This window comes from Sipha flava, unplaced genomic scaffold, assembly GCF_003268045.1.
Source record: "Sipha flava isolate LNK unplaced genomic scaffold, YSA_version1 115_pilon_pilon, whole genome shotgun sequence".
Lineage (NCBI taxonomy): Eukaryota > Metazoa > Arthropoda > Insecta > Hemiptera > Aphididae > Sipha > Sipha flava.
The window spans coordinates 843,198-864,480 of record NW_020271739.1 but is presented as its reverse complement, the minus strand read 5'-3'; the positions used below and the strand labels follow the sequence as shown (position 1 = coordinate 864,480).

The 21,283-nt window shown below is 31.2% G+C and overlaps 1 protein-coding gene across 1 annotated transcript; it reads right to left on the bottom strand.

Moving 5' to 3' along the window:
* Positions 1 to 4,756: 4,756 nt before the first annotated feature.
* On the bottom strand, positions 4,757 to 20,251 carry LOC112691435 (solute carrier family 22 member 21-like). Its single transcript, XM_025565685.1, has 11 exons — positions 20,094 to 20,251; positions 16,247 to 16,386; positions 14,514 to 14,775; positions 13,889 to 13,995; positions 13,313 to 13,467; positions 12,683 to 12,851; positions 12,423 to 12,552; positions 11,320 to 11,441; positions 10,257 to 10,471; positions 6,338 to 6,522; positions 4,757 to 5,070 (listed from the first exon to the last, which is right to left on the bottom strand). The coding sequence occupies exons 1-11, from the start codon at positions 20,220 to 20,222 to the stop codon at positions 4,897 to 4,899; spliced, it is 1,788 nt and encodes a 595-aa protein (XP_025421470.1). The 5' UTR covers positions 20,223 to 20,251; the 3' UTR covers positions 4,757 to 4,896.
* Positions 20,252 to 21,283: the final 1,032 nt, after the last annotated feature.

Sequence of the window (21,283 nt, the reverse complement as noted above, 5' to 3'; positions counted from 1 at the left end):
TGTAATGAGTTTAATTTCAGACTCAAATGTAGTATTCAAATTAAATTTTTCCTTCAATATTGAAATATCATTACTCTCAAGCTTTAATTGATTTAAATTTCCTGTGGCGGTAATTAAATTTAAAGTTTCTTAACTTAATAATAAATATGGGCCCCTCCAGTGGCGTAGCCAGGATTTTTAAATGGGGGGGGCTAACTACTTTTTTGGATAAGTAAGGTAAGAGAGGATATGAGAATTCATCCTTAGCCCCCCCTCACCATCTACCACCAAGTTTCTAAACGTAATTCAAGCATTTTAGTATAGTTTTAAAAATATTTATTAATATATAATTTATAATAATAATAATAATAATAATTTTAGTTTCAGTGTTCAGTCACTTGCTCCACTCTGACAGCTGCATCTTCTTAGGCGAATTTCTGGCAAATTCAGTTATTATTTCACTTTCATCGAATTGCTCTTTTTTATTTATATTAGCCATAGCTAACCCATTCAGTCTGTTTTCCGACATGGTGCTTCTTAACAAATTTTTTAAGCGATTAAGTGCTGAAAACGTTCTTTCCGGAGTGAAAGAGGTAACTGGTAACGTGGCGAATAATTGTAAAAGAATTTTAATGTTAGATCGAAGATTGATGTGATGAGAGAGTGAATCAAGAGCAGAATTCGGTTTTGGAATAGTATTTTGACCCCATTGTTGCCGCCATATGAATAGGTTAGCTCTGATTGTAGATGAGGTGTCATCATGGAGATCTTGGACATATATTTTAGCAGTTTTTATAATATTTTTATCGTCATACATATTTAAATTGGCCGGAATAAGGCCTTCAAGTGGCATAACATCAATAAGCCTTTGATTAAAACGAGCATCCATTGATTCTATTAAATAGTCAAGATACATTATACATATAAACACGGCCCATGTGGGGGGGCTATAGCCCCCTTAGCCCCCCCTTGGCTACGCCACTGGGCCCCTCATATGAAGCCGCAGACTATGCAGCGGCATACCATGCATACCCCGTGCGCACGCCTATGCTTAAATTAAATAAAACCTATCCACACTTAATCATGGTAAATGATCGTCTGAGTGAATTGTTGGTTATAACTGTTGAAAGTGATATTGCTGCAAAAATCAGTTTAGATGATGCAGTAGATGTATTTTTTAAAAATGAAAAATAGAAGATATCGGCTTACAGCTTAGATTAATTTAAAAATAAGTTAGATTAAGTTAGATTAAGATAACCTTGTTTAAGTAATGTTTATAAAATACAAAATTATATTTTGCAGAAATTTAAGTTGAATAATAATATAATGTATAAAATATGTGCCTTAAGTATAAAATAAAACGTGTGAGCGAAACTTCATATTTCTCCCTGTAGTATGGACCGGTTAAAAATGTTGTCCCCTCCTATCAAAAACTGAAATTACGCCACTGGATCTAACTGCCTCTTCTCTCGACGAACTGAGAGGAGTCAATCGCGGTGGCGATAAAAATGAAAACGGCAATGAAGCAATATAGGAACGTAGCATAGGCGTAACTAGGGGGGGGGCAAGAAGGTTTTTAGCACTCCTTTTTTTTCAGATCTATAATTATATATATAATCTATAGTAATTACGGTTAAATACCATTTAATTTTATTTTCAGAAATTTTAGCAGTCCTTATATTTGGGCTCTAGTTGCGCCTATGGAACGGAATCAAGTTATTTCGCACAGGTGAACAGGAAATAGAGTTTAGTTATCGGGGGAGTGGTCTCTGTGGTTGAATTGATTTGGTGCAATGACCACAGAGTTCGCATACAAATCGGAATATTTATGCTCAACACTCGGGTCACAACTTACGAACTAACTTATAACACCGATGACTGGACGGGACAATGGTAACGATTGTGTTTGACTTCTGGGTGACCTGGATAGTCTCACAAACACACTCCGAGTGCTGGCGGATTATTGCGACGTTGAACATGAAAAAAAGGAACCAGCAGAGACAAACAATTGACACAGGATACAACGACGGTGGAGATCATTGGACAATATAGTGACGAAAAACGGGCAACATTGACAACAACTAGTTGGACGACACTGTATGGGGTAAAACGACACAACGCAAAAGCTAACAGTTACGAACTCACGATCCGCAATGTATGAACGGAGTGAAACAAAAAAAAAAAACCGGCAACACGTGTTTTGCTGGTACAAAATAAAAATATATTTATTGTATAATATTAATTAGAATATCAATAATGGTGAGTCTACTATAATCGACAGCTGCAATGGCAACTAATAAAAACAAATCACATTTAAGTGGGGATCTCCGCCCTCTTCTATCCATCAACATAACACTTAATAATAAATTAAATTTATTATAATGCATTAACATAAAATCATTTTAATGTTTATACTTATTTATTTTTTTAACATAAGAAACCACATTTATAAAACAAATTCCAATTTTCTAGGACTTAATGCCAATTCATATATGATTTTTTCAACATCTAGATTTATGTCCCAATAAATAAACATCATTGCTAGTCAATTTTCTGCATTATAATAAATTTAAAAAATATAGTTATAAGTTATATTTTTATACGTTAGATATTAAATATTTTCAAAATAATTAAAATATTATTTTATTCATTTTGATCTGAAATATATATTTCAGAAATCATATGTTTTCAACCTTGTCAAAATTGAAAAAGATCTTTCATATTTTATTGACACTGGTAATTTGTAAAATAATTAACTTAAAATAACTTTAAAGATCTTCTAATCCACTTTTGATGTTAACATCTTCATTGGTTATTTTAACTTTCCATATTTTTAATTCAACAAAAAAATTATCATTTTCAACTGGTTGTAAATTAAATTCAACCAAATTCTTAAATGATAAATGTGGAACTAAATGAACATTCAAACATACAAAAATTATAAATATGTGCTTTGCCTTATAATATTTTTAGATTATTATAAGGCAAAGCACATATTTATAATTTTTAACAGTTAAAAATGTTTAAATATTTTTTGATGATTTATCAATAAAATAAAAAATATTAAAAATAATAATATTTAAGGTAAGAAAACTTTTGAAATGTAATGATTTTATGTAAATACGTTGATAAATTATTTTAATATTGGTACTTATAAAAAGACTTGTAAATATTTGATGATATTTACCTAATAATGAATTATACATCATAATGAATAAAAATAAAACACTTTTAGTGTTTACCGCTCAGTCATGCTGTACATCAGATAACAATTGTCACAATCATAACATGCCTAAAAAAAAAAAGTTATTTATAGACATCATTTTGGAAGTTCTCGTAAATATGGGAACTAGAAAACCCATAAATATTATTGTACAGTAAATAATGCTTAATTTTGTTGCAATTTCTATTACAGTATTACGTTCTTATCAGTTGTTACATAGAACTATTCGTATTGTATACTTTAATAGTTTAATGACACGTCTAAACTCTGTAAGTACTTGCATGATTATTTTTGAATATTAGTAATCCCGATAATAATAATAATAATAATAGGTCTATGTTTTTGTTTAGTTCTTATTACCTATGAATGGCAAATATAAATAAAAATAATGCAATTATAACAATACCAAAATTAATCGTAAAAAACCTTTACAAAAAATTATCGGTTCCGATGAGGTTCCAATTTTTAAATAAATGTTCCAATGAGGTTCCGGTTTTAACATTTATTTATATTAGGGTTTTGGTGAGGTTTCGGTTCCCAATATTCAAAGGGTTCTGGTTCCAAAACCGGTTCTTCTAGGTACGGTTCCAGTCCCTGACACAAATACTTATTTAGTGTTTTTTATCGTAAAGTAGTGTTTGGATTATTTTACCGGACATTGTCATTATTATTCATTTCAGCCGAGCCCTGCGGTGGCATCATTTTTAATGATTAATAAAAGTTTAAATGATTAACAACCCGGGTGTAATGTCGCATCATAATAACAGTCAAACTCAGTAATGTTAGAAGACTTAAAAACTGTCCGAGTCCTAGTTAAGCCAAACACTATTTTAAATAGGGGAAAACACATGAGTAAAATTTGAATTAGTGATGGAAATTTAATTCAAATTCTCCGAAAATCCTACAAATCCAGATCTCAAGCTAAGGAACTCAAATTTTGGATTTAACAATTTGGAATTCTGTATTCTAATTAAAAAATCAATTTATTATAAATAGTTATCAAAGCTTTATCATAAGTTACTCATAAAAGAATACTAGTTCAATTTTTCAAAATTCGAAATCCGATTTTAAAGTAAAATCCGGATTTCGGATTAAAAAATTTAAAAAATTCGGATTTTTTCCATTTTTAATTCGAATGCAGTCATTTCATAGAGTTGATTTTTCGTAAAATTATGGTGTTTCAAATATTTTAATTTTAATTTACCTCATGACTTATTTTTTGACATTTTTTAAAATAACCTAACGCAAAGTTATTGTTTTTAAATTTTGTTCTATTAAACCACGATTATTTAGTTTAAAGATGAATTTTTTTTAGTCCTTATTCCAGGTTTTACCATTGGCTTGGAAACGTTGAGTTATGTACATTTGTTTGAGAAGGTATTGAACATCATGTCAAGAAAAAAAAAATAATAAAATTAATATATGTTAACTGTTATTTATGTTTTTAAAACGCAAAAGCATTACGTGTTTTCCAATAGAAATGCTAAGGCCACTGATTTTAGTTTGTTTTAGAAATGTGGCAATATTTTACTAAAATTTGAAAACGCAATGAGATTTAATTTTTACTATACAAACGCATTTTTAATATAAGACGTACTTAATAATATTTTGTTCGACAATACATAGTCGTTTTAATACGAATATATAAATCGATCTTAAACGTAGAGCTAAAATCGTAGAAAATTCCGCCGTCTTCAGTTTGGATTCAGTTCTGTCAGCGGCAGGCAATTGTCGATCCGTTCAGCGTCGTCGATAGTGTCGGGCAACTTGACGTTTTTGCTCTCCGGTAACGTCAATGTGATGACGGCAGCCGTGAACGCGGTGGTGCCCATCAACAGCATGACCGTGTACTCACCAAAGTACTCGGACTGAAAAAGTACGTGAACACCATCAAATCCTGGACGAGAACACTGCGATGACCGGAGCCTGTAGCCATCTAGGGGGGGGGGGGAGTGCAGGGAATTGTTTTTGCCTCCAACCGAAAACTATAAGCAATAATCTGGCGGCAATTTCGTTTCACTTTTGTACGTCCTCCGTGTGAATTCATTGCTCGGTATTGTAAAAAAAAAAAAAAAAACAGGGATAAATGGAATTTATTGGTTTAGGAAAAACAAACCATAAGTGAACAACTTATTCGAAATGAAAAATGAAAATAAATTAAGAAAAGTGAGGGCGTGGACTTTTAGTAGGGATAGATACGTTATAGTTTTTGAAAAAATACTCGGGTACTTTGTTCCCATGCACCAGTTTTTCTCTACCCTTAAAATTCGAGTGCTTTCCATTATACGCTGTGCTCGCGATATGCATACTTGTATACATTTTGTACCCAAAACTTACGGGTTGACTAATATATGTTGCGCCCTAAGGGTCTGAAATATATCACACCGAAATCGGCGCTGATATCGACCATCTGAGGGTAGTATTGTAATTCATACTATCGTCACATAGTTACGAACATGAAAAAATTAATTAACATAGATATTATGCACAGGATATCCAACGAGTATATCTACCCATTGCGATATCTTTTGAGATAATGAAGACGTTCAAATTCCGTTTTTTTTCTTATATGACTCGCAGGGATGAGGATCAAATAAATGTATTCATATTTTAATTAAACTCTTTGTTTTTGTAAAAAATTTAAAGAAATAACTATTAATTTTATTATTCACGAAAAGTTTGAAAATTACTATTTACAGAGTTTATTGTTCTGTACATTTTGACCTTTCAAATTTTTAGTGTTATTAAACTCATAATCTCTCTTTCAAATTTTTAAAAATTAAATTATAAATGTTTATAGTCCTTTTCCTTATGAGTCACACAAAAAGAAACACAATTTGGTCTCAAGAGATCTCGTAATGGGTGTACCTTCGTGGGACGTACCGTGTCTCAGTATTTAAATAGGTATACCTAACTATATATGGTTACTATAGAATAGAATACCTTTTAACGTACGCGAAAATTCAAATCGACACGATAAAAAATTAATTACTATAGTGTACGAGTACTGTATTTAATTTGGAGTATTTTGTAATTGCACATCATATTGTTTTTTACAAAAAAAAAAAAAAAAAAAATCAATGTCCCATCTCTATATATTATCTTTGGTCAGTATAAATAATATTGCATACGTACCAGTAGAGTGATTTGCGGAGCCAACATGGATCCGAGCCGACCGATCATGGAGCACAGGGAAAGCATTGTAACCCTCATCGTGGTTGGGAATATCTCCACGGTTTGAATGTAGACGATTGAAAACGCGATGGATATGGAGAGTTTACTGATCATGAACAGGAACATCTTCACAGTGAGCCCTAGATCTATTTGGGATAGGGTTCGTGGGGTTGCGGAAAAATGAAAGAAAAAAAAATACGATTATACCACATTATAACTCGTAAATGGATGTTAGTCAAATAATGACTCGTCGAAGAACTCGAGCGTGCAAGGCATGGGCGTATTTAAGGGGGAGGCGAAAAGACGATCGCCCCCCTGAATCCGTATTTAAGGAATTTATTACATGTGAGATAGACATTTCAATTTTTTTTAATGTGCACCATTTTATAATGAAATCAAATTACGCGTGCCTGTGAAAACTGAGTTGGGCTTTTATCGGGTCCATACTTAGTGAAAAATCAAATAAAACACAAGTGTAACTTTCAAACACAGACAGGTGTTAAAAAAGTACTACACAAAAGTCAATTCTAAGTGGATTCATTAGATTAAAAAAAAAAACCACAAATATTAAGGATTCACCTGATTTAAATATTACCAAAAATTTTACTTGTAAATTTTGAGCCTGAATTAAAGAAAACATTTGAGTTACCTCCCTCTCCCCTAGAAGTAAGTCTAAATACGCCCCTTGTGCAAGACTGTCCCTATCAATGCATTAATTGCCATATGATAATTTCATATAAATTGTTATATTTAATAATTTTTGAAAAATGTTTGTAATTTTTTAAAAATCCCTTAATCTTAGGTTATAGGTAATAGGTTATAGCTATATGTAGTTAATACAAAAATAAAACAATGGTATATTATCATATAATCTATGAATATTGTTATAAACCAATATTTAGTAAAAATATATGACGTAAATAAGCTACGAATAACATTTATTAATTTCTTTGCTGTTAAATTTGGAAGAGTATTAAATGAATTATTTTATTTAATCTTTTCGTTCACTTCCGTAATTTTTTTTTAGTTTAATCAAAATGTTCACAAGAATATAAGTATTAATGAATTTCATGTCATTATCATCGTTACCTTTTTGACTAATTACGCTAGATTTTTATAATTCCAACATTATCGATAACATTGTAATTGAAATTATCGTTTGGGACGCAAATAACCATCAATAAATATGAAAGGTACGTTGCTATGTTCGAGCATGAGCGTAATATTGATTATAATTTCTTATCAAAAATCTCACGGGATGCAAGTAACATGCGGTCGGTAGATTATGCAAGTACTTCCGAATCACCGTCATCAAAATCTATATATTATTATGCATTTTAGGCGTTGGTCGGTGTATAGGTTTGTCATCAGAAATTTTACAGTTTTATGTTTAAACGCGTCCACGAATGTATTCAATATAATATATATACGCTGTAAAAACTACAAGTGATAATACAGTTCAAACAAAACAAAATCAACAACAAACGTTTGTAATATCACAACACATTTAGAACATAAAATTGTATCTGATCGGTCATAGGACACGGGTACAACGAAACATTATTATAATTCCGAACACTATATGATTGAATATTGACATTTTAATCATTGTCAATATTTGATTATACGGTATATATATATATATATATTTACCCTTTATTATATATTTTACCACATTCCTACGTTTATAGTTGTACTTCAACAATTTTAAGGTGTTCGTTTTATTTTTTTTTCATGTCAAAACTGTAAACGCAATTACATTTTTTATTAATTGACAATATTGTTATGTGCTTTATAATATTTTTATTTGTTCGTTTTATCAGTAGGTACAGACATTACATATGTTCGTATGTGATATAAATGATTTAAAATATCTATGAAATTTGATGTAAAGTATCGATTGATAACAGTTAAAAAAAAAAAAAAAAAAATACAAGCAATTTTTATTTAACTCATAGCTGTAGAATATGACCATCCTAAAATATTAACTACCTGCGCATAGTGCAACAAACCGATTGCGTTAGGCACATTTGAAAAATAGACTGTACAAAATTGCGATCTAGAATCGTACGCGATTGATGCGTTAATGGCTGACCAGCGCTCAAGCTAAATTATATGTTATATGAATGTAATAGGCAGACTTGGGTAAAATATTTTTTAAAAGTATTTAGAATAAATACTCGAATACTTACAAAAAATAGTACTCCAAATATGTATTCAAATACATTATACAAATTGTACTCCAAATACATTATTTAGAATACTTCAAACGTATTCCGAATACTTTTAAAATACTTCTAGTTTTCATACTATAAAAATAATAGATGTCCGCTCAACAGAAATGTTTCAAATTGTAGACTAAATATATGTTATTTTATTGTATTTTTATATTACATAACTGTAATAGTTTATGGTTTACAACAATAATAAAAACCTGATATTAGCTTATACAAGATACGACGGAGAAGTAATAAAAACATTTAAAAAAGAGATGATTTAACGGTATTCAAAATACAGTATTCAGAATACTCGTTATAAGTATTCAAAATACTTTATTGAATACTTAAAAAAAAAAGTATTTAAAAAGTATTCGAAATACTTAAAAAGTATTCTGAATACAGTATTCCGAATATTGTATTCGGAATACTACCCAAGTATGGTAGGTAACAGGGTATGTGTAAAGTACGTAAAATGTAACGGCTGTCAGTAGACCAAAGCACGATAATAATATGCGAGTGATATGAACGTAAAAAGCGTAAATATTTTAGTTGTCAATTGGCCATAATGAGTTGTAATACGGATGACAGAAATCATACATGATTAGGGCATTGCCGATTGGTCAGAAATTATAAACAAATGGGTAATAACTTGATTTCTAGGTAATTAAATTAATATGATATTTTATAGAAAGGGCCCAGATTCCAATGCAATATGGATATTTTTTTTGGGTTGATCGTAGGAAACGCTTTCCTAGTATATAATTTGTTTAGAGTAACAAATACTTTAAAAGTAAAAACTTTTGTTTTGCATTTTTTTTCTTAACATTTTTCGGTAATTTTTCAATGCATTTACGGTTTAATGATTTAAATTGAACTAATTTATATTATTTAGCGATAGAAATAATGTATTTATTAGTTTTATTAGTTTAATTCGCATCAAGTAAAATATTTAAAATTTCAGTTTTATTTATTTTCCGTGTTATTTATGTATCCATTACCTAATGAAATAATACATTTCATAAAAAAAATTTTACAGGTTAATTTGAGGGAATTTGATTAAATTTTAGAGAAGTTTTCGATGGTATTTACGAAATTTAATTCTAAATCCTATAGTTGTAAAATTAATTCATTAATGCATATACGATTGAATCGTATCATAATAAGACCATGCGTATAGAACGTTATAAAAATATAAATCAGATGGACGTGAGAACGTAAGCATATTATATTCGTTTGTACTCATTTTAATTTTGAAAAATTAAATTTTATTAATTCATTTCAAGGTGTGTGACGTCAACGAAAAAATGGCGAAACTACTTAAAAAAAATTATTTGTAACTCTCGTCGACGCAAATATTCACAAATCACAAACGAGAATTATTGAACGTACATTTCATTCTTATAGGCTCATAAGCCGTATTCACGTTCATTAATAAGTTATTGTAATTTAATGTACTTATATGTTATAGGTATTGACTTGTGACTATCCTGTCCGCGTCTTCTCGCAATTAAAACGAAATATATGAAAACCTATCATCGTTTGACCGTAACAGAGTAATAATATTTATACGATGTGTCAGTGTGCATTGTATTCAAAATGTATATAAAATAAGAGCAAGTTTCAATAATTACTTAATATTGTAAGTATGTATAGGTACTTACGGTCCGGCGTAAGGTTGTACACGATACAAGAGATGGCACTGACCATGAACATGCAGGATAAGGACATTTTCCTGGACATCCTTTCCATGATCACCCAACCCAACAGGGCGGCTGGGATTTCAACCATGACGACCAGCGAGAAGTTCAGATACTTGTTGCCGGCAATATCCGCAGAACTGATATTCAGTCCGTAGTACACCAGCGTTGATGCTATCCTGCACGCGCGAAGAGAACGTGGTTAGTATTATGCAAAATATCGTACGGTGATGTAACCGTATCATTAAATGTAACGGACACATTACAATTTTAATATGATAAATATAAGTATCTAGCATTAAACAAATCGTTTTATCGTTACTAAATTGATTTCGCACCTAAATATTATATTATTTAATGTCATTAGATGACAAAGTCATTAGTGAATATATTGATTGCGCACGATATAAAATTTAGGACAGAGAAGTTATAGGATGTAAAATTATCATTAAATATATAAGTAAGCGTATACGGAAATATTGAAAATATGCATTCGATTTCTTCAATGTGCACAAAAATTGTTTTAAACTTATTTTTTTTCTTCTTGCGTTAAAAATCGCTTCTTACGTCCATAAGGTTATTTATTTCTGGACATAATTTTTGATTCATACACACTATGTACTATATATATAGTTTATAAATTGTGCGCAGTTTATTTTTGTATACTATACACCAAGTCACATCATTGGAAAAAACATAAGTATAAGAAAATATTATATTATTAATTCATAATTGTTTATTAATAAATGTATGGGTAAAAAATGTGTGAATTATACAAAACAAAACATCCTAGATATTTATTTTTAATAAAAACCATTAAGTTACGGAAAAATGTGCGAGAAAAAAATGCAAATCCCTGCAGTATTAGGGTTTGTAATTTAAATTCGTACCCCGATTTGCAACAAATAAATTGAGAAATAGAAAAAAATCTGGAATCACTATAACTTCTCTGCCGTAATAACACAACAAATACTATCAGTAGTATGAAAAACTATCGTCAATATAGATCCTTAAATATGTCTCATACCACGTGAACGAACACCTAATCATCCTCCAGAATATTGTCGGTGAGCGTATTACTTCTTTCAGGATACTCGTATTAGTGGAAACAGGTTTCGCGTTCGCTTCGACCGCGTCGCTGTTTTTGGACTGCCAAGTGATTTTATTTTTCGAATTAATTTCTTAACGAACAATTCGTGTTGCTATCAATTCGGTGGTACACAAATATATTATAATACGATGTATCGATGATCTAGTACGCAAGTGTGTTAGGAGAAAACTTTTGACGAAAATCAGCAATAATTATAACTTAAGCGCACTGTGTACAATTCACGTTTTTCTTCGAATTATATATAGTTTATTAAAAAATCAACGATGTTATGGACAAATATTGAATGAATTGTTTGGTTCAGTATTTTATCTAATACACGATGCTGTTTGAAATAAGTACTGTGGCTAATTAAAGTGTGAATTTTCTAACGTCAACACAGAACAATTCTTCGTTAAAACATGTCATCCACCATATATATGAATACTAGAAACTAATGATGGGTTGACATAAACCCGAATTCTTTGAAAATCAAAAACATTTGGATTTCGCATTTTAAAATCAGAATTTTATATTTTTATACTTAATCGAGTTTGAATCGTCGAACTTAAATTTTTTACTATAACGGTTTTGATTGTATTGAATTATATAAAATATAATTTTAATTGTAACTAGTTGTTAATTAGTACAACTTATTTCTTATTTTATTTTAATTTAAGTATATAAAATGTATTAAAAGAAAAAAAATGGTGTATTTTATTACGAGTATATTATAAATTATGATTAAAAGAATCCTAATTCAATGAAATCTAAATCCAGGATTTGAGAAAAATTCGAGTTTTTGAAGCGAAAATCTAGACTGTCGAATATCGGCGAATCCGAATTTTTTCCATCCCTACTGAATACTAGACCGTCGATCGTGTGTACGTTCATAGAGAACCGCATTTTGAACGGATTAACAAAATATTACGATTAATCGCGACCTCGTGTGCGTTACGGTTTGACGACGATTGATAACAACACTTAAGTGAATAAGTAAGTTAAACGATATTACAATAAATATTTAAACTAAAAAGTATCACCTTGAGCGGCGGTGCTCGGGGAAGATCAGCTAACGGCTTTTTGTTCATCGTGGCTATTTTTTCCAGCACGCCGATCACTTCGTCGTGTCGGCCTCGCATTTCCAACCATCTCATCGACTCGTCGGTCAGCCTGCACATGGGGACCAGAACAAAAAACACTGTTAGAACACCGTCCTAGTGCACGGCGTGTTCGGGGTGCACAAATTACGAACGTTTAAAATACGTAAAAAAAAATCGTCGGGTAGAATGCGATAGCTAACCAATAGTACGACAGGAACAGCAACGCGGGCACGTTGAACAATCGCAACAACAATCGCCAATCCTTCACTTGGCTCGCGATCAGGGGCACCGACATGCCACCGACGGGGCCGAAACATCCCAGAACCATGTAGAAGAGCACCCGTTTACCGGGCAAAACCGATTCCATGCCTGAAATCGTTTGAAAAATTGTGATTAGGGTGTTCAGTAATATCGTGTGACTGCGTTGGCCCGACAATGAAGTGAAATCTGTCCGACCGACCACCGGTCTTATTCTAACGGGCAGTACGACCCGAATTAGGTAGTAGGAAAAATTAAAAGTTGACTTTATGAATATGGACACCTTACAAAAATATAATTTTCCTTATAGAATGATTGAATTTCTACTGAGTATTTGAAATTTGTGTAATTCATAAACTCAACCTAGTACCGAATAAATAATAATTTTGTAAGCTAAAAATCTTTGCTACTTCGATGATTGATTAATCTGTGAAATTTAAATTTAAATAATGATATACGTATAATGAAAAAGATCCGTATTTTTTTAATATTTTACCACGCGATGGTCAAAATTCTAAAATATCAATATAAAAAATGATTGAGTTAATCGTCAATGATGAATTGCATATTACCTAGTATGAAAGTGGCAGCAAACACTCCGCTAAAAAAAATCGAACACACCAACTCTAGGATCAAAAACATCGGATAACAGGTGGAAAACGATTGAACAATGTACGTCAACGCCGCCATGACTGTACCGAAGACCATAGTGAACTTTCGACCGAACCTGTAATCATATTTTTACACGAATAATAGTACAATGTTATATGTTTTTTACCCTATTTGCGTTTATTTATTCGAAAGACGAAAAGACGCATCGAATAGACTTTTCAAGGTATCTCCATTAAGTCGCATCGGTATTATTCTTATTGTTGAGATGGTCGGACTAAATTTTCATTCGATTCTTTTACATTATACGAATGATATTGCAAGAACATCAAAAGAGAAAAATGTGAAATTTGAGCAAATAATTTAAATAATTAATTCGGCGTCTGTTCACCCGTCGTCGCGAATTCAATCTCTTCGGTGTATAGTCGAAAGAGATCTTCGTTGTGTTCATAAAAACACAACGGGAACAAGTCACACGTAAAATTACATAATAAATATATATTGACGAGCGGATGAGAACATCCATTCGTTCAACTCACTTGTCCGAGACGATTCCCCACACCGGTATGCCGATGAACTTACCAAAGTTGTGGACAGATCCCACCATGGTTAGCATCCATTTGTTTTCCTCACACATGAGGCCGAACTGCAAAATACGTAAAGACAGCGAACGTACGTTCATTTAGTTATACTGTTTATGAATTTCGACGGTATCACATTATTATACGTTAGCAGTAGTAGGGTTCGAATATTTTTACTTGCAGGTGGTAAACTGATATCTACGCGAAAACTGACATATTTTTAAATTTTTTCCGGTAATCAAAAATCACTTCAATATTTCTGTATGACCCTACTTACTGAATTTTCGCACTAGTGTTTCGTTTTCATATGATTTTTTGTTAAAATGGCTACGGAGAACGATAAGAAAATATAGGTATCAGAAAAATGTGCTACCTACTGGGCCCAGAATTTAAAGAACAAAAAGCACTAGACCAACTCCGGATGGAAGGGAAGGATAGGAAAATTTCGCATCCGAAGGAAAACGTTCGGGGTTAATCGTTTTCAAGAAAGGACATGTGTGTATTACCTGCAGGTACGGTGCATTTCGTACCGAGTAAAATAGATCGTAAACCCACGCATGGAGTAAAATAAATCGTAACGCACCTCGGTGCCGATGGTATTCTCTGGGCTTTCGAACACCCAACCGTCCAGACATGTTTCCGTCACGTTCCGGTCGAACGCGCTCGGCACACATAGCGGCTCGCGACTACCGTTCACCGAAGTGTCCTTGGGCCCGACCATGGCGTATCGCTGACATTTCTGTGGCCGTCCCGTGTCGTCCCTGTAGGGCGTCGTGAATCGCAACCATTCCGGCTCGTACGTTCGTGCCGCTGGCTCCAGCGCGTCGCAACCCGGTATCTCGCACCTGCGGCAACATGGTTACGGAGACATACATTTTTTATTTCGTTTTCTTGAGTGCCAATAAAATATCTAAAGCTTTTTGCTTTCCAAACAAATATTTAATTTTTTTTTTTTTTTTTTTTTGATTGGCAAAACATACTTTATTTCCAAATAAATACGAAAAAAAAAAACATGAACTGTTTCAGAACGACTTACGGTTTGCGTATGGAAAATAATATCATTCAAATGATCTCTATCATCTATTTATATAGGATGAGATGCGGGCGAGAATATTTTTGACAACTGCCTTACAGTTCTCTCAGGCTAGTTCCGACATTATGTATATTACCACCTCGAAACGTATAGAAATAAATAATAATCCGCTGATATTACGTTAAAAATAGCTGAAAACACAATAACACACTACGAGGGGTAAACAAAAAATTAAAATAAACCAAAGGTGGGCATTAACTAGTTAAAAAGTTAAAGTTAAGTTAAAAAATTAATTTTTTTTTAACTTTTTAACTTAACTAATTTAATTGGCAGTTGAAATAACTTAGCTTTTCACAGTTGATTTAAAAATGATCTATTAAGTTAAACAATTTTGAAACTTTACGTTTATACGTATATATTAATGTAAAAATTAAATAATTATGTAAAGTAAAATAGTCGTATACACTGTACATCAGATGTTATATTAGATTTTGTAGGTTGGGAGCCCATCTTTGAGTATTGAGTTTTGGCCGTGGATACAGAATGTTATGTATAAAGAATTTTTACTATAAAGAGAAATAAATACGGTAGTGAGTGGCCCTTTTATGTACAATGTCATACTATTTTTAAAACACTTCGGCGCCACTGCTGTATATTATGATAAAAATGCATTTAAATTATTTATTATAATCTAGGACATTAGATCATTCTAAAGAACGCAGTCACTTTTTTATGCGATCTATATACTAATTAAAAAAAGTGGATTAACTTTTTTAAACTGAGTTAATTTAATATTTTTTTTCTATTAAACTCTTAACTTATCGATCTTGTGTTCTCTTAACTTAATTTAAATCGAGTTAATTATTTTCATTAACTTGTCCATCTTTGAAATAAACCGAAGATAAAACCCTAACAATGGTCGCATTAACGTCAGGTAAGCAATTAACCCGACTAGAAATTATTGAAAACCATATGAATAATATTGTGTACATCTACCTCCGATCCAGAAGTAATTTTGAATATTTCTACCCAAACATTATTTTTATTTTTTTTAATTCAAAATTAAGTTTTTCTTCATTTTTAGATATAAATCAATCGATTAATGGTTAAATAAATACGTATGCAAAATGCATATTGTTTATTAACTGAAGGTTGCACGACTGGGATGAACGTATTTAAACCACAGGGATAGTTTTCAGCGAAACATACGCCACGGGGACGTAAACACCGAACCGACGAACCAATAATTATTTTTTCGCTGCGCATTATATTATTTTTCCGACCTGTATTTTATATCACTGGCGGTGAAGATGTACAAAACAGAAGTGATGGTGGCGTACGATATCATGATGCCGAACACTAAAGAGTTCATTAACTGGTATCGGCCGATGCCCACGTGATCGAGTACGTTGTCGATATCCATCTGAAATCAATGAAATCAACTTAAAACAAAACAGCTACGAACAGCTGCTGGCGTAAAAATCAAGTATATTATTCGGAAAACATATTGTACATTGAAAAGATCGCGGATCAACAGTTTATCGATCAATAATGGTTGTATATATTTTTTAATGGGATTGAAAGCGATCCGGTTTTCCGTCGTTTTAATCCGGAACACAAGACGCCGTAACGTACGCAAATAGGCAACTAAAACTGAATAATATAAGCTGCGCCCAATATTTTATTCACTCAAGGTACACTTCAGGTATAACTCAAGCCGTGTCCCGTTAGTAAAACGTACAAAAGTTAAAAATACTTATTATAGTTAGTATTTACTTATACTAATTTTTAATTTACTTTACAGTAGGTGTATATAATAGTGTTATTTTGTTCATTCAATACTTCACGGCATTTGAATAACTAGATCGTGTTTTTGCCATTTTTGCTGAAAGATTTTAATTTTAATTTTTTTTTTTTAACTTTTTCATTGCTGCCTATAACTATTGCGGTGGTATTGCGATAACTCACTACTATAACAGTTTAGTTCATCCGTATCAAGTTCACGCGGAGTTATCACGATTCTCGAAATTTTGATTATCGTCGTTGCTTCGGCATCGGCTATTAGGTTTAATTATTATTTAATAATTTATTATTAAATTATTAAATATTATTATTTAATAATATTATATATATTAATATTATACCTTATTTCGGTTTAAAAATAAAATTATAACCATATTACCTATATTAATTTTATCATTACGAAGTTATCAGCGAAAACACGTACTCGCATTATTTTACAAATTAATCGCCAGTGCCCAGTCATCAACATGTATATTCCAATAAATAATTATTATTCTGGCTTTAACCTGATTCCTTATTGTATCTATACAATATTGTATTGCGAAAAGTAACTGGGAGTTATAGTTAATTGTTTCTCACAATATGTAGTAACATAATATAATATAATATTAGCTTCTTCTCAGAATAGATCGGTCTAATATAGCAATAAGTTAATACATAATCTACACCAAATTATTTGTTTATAAATATATTTATAATTTAATGACAATTTCTAACGTTAGCAGAGGTTACATTTTTGACTTGTTCACTAGTAATCGTCAAAACAAGTGTTTTTAATTTTTATTTTTCCTTTTTATAGCTAGAGCTGTATATTTAATGAATTTGCGTGTTTTTTCTACTTTGTATAAGGAAATGGTTTCGGTTAAAATTTGCTTTGTCTTATTTATGAATTATATACGAAATCGTATTTTGAATATTATTGCATATTTAAGAAATTTGACATTTAAATGCATATTTCCATGAATTCATAGTTTTAATGCTGTTTTTAACGATATTTTTGAATATTGATATTAATATTAATATTTTTTGTCCGGACCCGTAACCGATATATGTGAAAATAGATCTTAAATAAAGTTAATTTCCACCATTATTTAACATAATATTCAATTGATACGAATTTAGCGGCGAAAAACACTCATTAATTATTTGTAAGCATTTAGTCCTCAACAACCACTACATTTTAAACAAATATCATATTACTTGTAAATCGAACCTGTGGTGGATTATAATCGCCATGTAATAATAAATTGGTTTCCAATGAAGATTTATTTAATAAACACTCGATTGGCTCAGTATGTATAAATGCACCTATAGTCAGTGCCGGTTTTACGGAGGAGGGTGTTTGAGGGTCTAAACCCCTCAGGACCCGAGTTTGGGCAGTGATGTATTATTCGATATTAATGGTATTATTATTATTGATATATTAGTTAAGAAATAAATTATTAATGGGTTAAACAATTTTGTTTCTTAATATATTATAAGATAATATCAAAGGATCTCCCTCTCAGAAAAAGTTCTAAAAACTACCAATAGTACATTTAAAATTAATTCCCAATTTTACTAATACAAACAGTTGTTTTATATCATTGATTTGTTTATCAATACATTTGGCATCGAAACGTTTCTATTCCACTTACATAGTGCATTTTTACTCGCCTTATCAATACGATCTACATGAGAAATATTAGAACGATCAAAGTCGAGTTCAGCATCAATAATATCAGCACTCTCAGCACAATAAGGTTTCAGTAAACGCGAAATAATCATAAATACAAAACGGAATATTATATCTTAAAACATCTAGTTTAGTACATAAATCTCTGACATTTTGGTAATAACCATAAAATATTTATTTCTTATTAACTAGGATTTCACTACGATTAAAAAATTTACTTATATTGTTGATTCTACAACCATTTGTTTTACAATTGAAACACGAACAGACAGAACGATGGTTTACCCGAGTAAGGCAGTTTAGTTTTTTTGGACATATTGTTGAAAAATATCTTTGATATATTTTATCACTATGTTGGAATCACTATCTTTACAATTCAGACGTCAAGCTTTCAACTTAATTTGAATTTGTAAATTTTTGAGTTAAATCGGCTTTTACCCAAACATTAAATGAGCGAAGCCTTGATTTATTTAAAAAAAAGTGTTTTAACGTTACGTCGGTTATCAAACTTAATTAGAAGCGGCCGTCCAACAGATCGAGTCTTACAACCGGTATAGAAGTGTTTGCGACTCGTCAAATAATTCTACGACGTAGAATTACGTAACAATTACATTCAGATGCGTAACTAGGGTGAGACGAGCGAGGTACTTGCCTTGGATGCCTGAAGCTGGGGGATGCAAAAATATTAAATAATTAACTTATTTTATGAAATGTTATTTCTTGTTTTGCTAGAAACCTAATTACAATATTTCAGATTTTCCCGAATCGTATTATACATATTAATAGTTGTGAGTTTGACAACCCTAAAACACAGGGGGCCCATTGCTTCAGTTCTGCCTCAGGATAAAAATGGCTCGCAGCTTACGCATTTGAATCATGTGTGATGTTTGTAAACATCACATACTGCACACACGTTCACCGTACGCATTGTATTTGGTGTATTTGATTTTCGTGTTGTACACGAACAAAATAAGTTGCATGAACACTGAACACAGTTGGATTTTTGTATTCGTTCAGAACGGTTATAGGTATTTTTTTAAAAAATGAGTGATACGAATGATGAACTAATGATTGCTTGTGCCATGAACTAGTTATGAATAGTTATGAAAACTTTTTTTTGTTAGCTACGTTTTAAAAATCGTTTATATTTCGATTAGACATTTTGATTAATAATGTTTTTCGAATAAAAATAAAAAATAATAAAATAATAATAATACTGTTCAATAGTGTCTAGCTGCTACATGATCACATTACAGACTGATCGGACATCGAAGTGTAGATATTATGTACCGATAATTGTAATCTAAACTTTACGGTCATATTTCAGAATTATCTTAAATTATATTTATTTAATAATATTGTCGCAATCCCGTCTAAGCCGTTTCCGTAAACAACCATTCCAAGTACAAAACGTAAATCTATAAAGGTATAGCTATAGCTTTGTGTGACGTGCATACGACTGAGGAAAACCAGACCACAAAATTACAGGTGTATATACTGTTTACTTATCAATATTTGAAAATTATAATTTCAACTATTATATTTGATCAAATATGTTTAGGCGGGCTGGCAAACGCATCCACACTGTGCTGCGTGTCGTGTTTGCATATTATGTGGTCGGTCGCGCCTTACGAAGTAAATTAGTTACTTGCCTGTGATGCCGGAGTTGTTTTTTTCAGTGGCATATCCGATTTGAGGGACATTATACGAGTACGGACGAAAGTGAACAAAGAAATCATGCGATAACGGACTGACACTGATAGAGTACAATCACACTGCATCACAGATAAAACTGTACTGTTTAATAATATGATTATTTGTAACCAACATACTTTGTTGAACTATTACGTGTATACATAATATGTATATAACTCGAGTTATAGTACTATTTTAATGTTGTTTTTTCTTTTTTTTTTCCGTTATCAAACAATCGAGCGTTACGTTTAATGTACGTTTAATCATTCCGTCCATAACTCTAAATAAGATTTTAAATAAACATTATTTTTGATTATGAAACATTGTTGCATACAAGATATTTTTATTTAGTTTTGCAACGAGTTTACAATAAAACGGTTGTTGGTGCTCGACGAATAATTAAATTGTGGCAATAAAATGCACCTAAATTAAGTACATATGAACAAAATATTATTAACACGTGAAAATAAAATATAAATAATGATAAAAGGAAACCAAAAATGTTTTACAATACTTATAAAAAAACACGAAATTAAATGAGCCGTCATGATTTAATAGACATAAATATGTGTATTTCGACCTCGCAAGATACGGTTTAGACATTGACATTGTTTACTAATCATTTTTCATACATGTTCGTACAAAAAAAAAAAAAAAAACACCCCAAAACAATGATTTACCGTTATAAATCAGAAACTGAAGTAAAATAGATCCTTAAACATTTTTAGACAATTAACAATTATTGTAATATCTTTTTTTAGTAAAAATCAAGAATATAATATTACAAATAGATATGGTTTTTGATAAATTATGACTCAAAAGCTTACGATAGTCTAAAATACATTATCGATACACTTGAAAAGGTCAAGATAAATATTCGTAATCTTATAGTTATATTAAAACAATAATGCTATATGTATAACACACACATACACACACACACACACACACACACACACACACACACATAGCATGCAAAAAATGTTTACATGCTTTTTATTTTGCTTGAGTTTTAGAAACATGATCTCCAGTATAAACTTGTCCATCAATTTCAATTGAAGCAATGAAAACCGCAAAGTTATTGTTACGTAAACGACCTTCTAATTTAATTGGCACATCTTTGTACAACTCATAAAATACCATTAAT

What these genes read in the sequence shown, in the direction of transcription:
- LOC112691435 (XM_025565685.1), bottom strand. Translation starts at nt 20,222, where the DNA reads ATGCAGTGTGATTGTACTCTATCAGTGTCAGTCCGTTATCGCATGATT. An exon ending in TGGGGAATCGTCTCGGACAA is followed by an intron (nt 13,468 to 13,888) that starts GTGAGTTGAACG and finishes ATATGATTACAG; the next exon opens with GTTCGGTCGAAAGTTCACTA. An exon ending in ATTAGGTGTTCGTTCACGTG is followed by an intron (nt 10,472 to 11,319) that starts GTATGAGACATA and finishes TCGCGCGTGCAG; the next exon opens with GATAGCATCAACGCTGGTGT.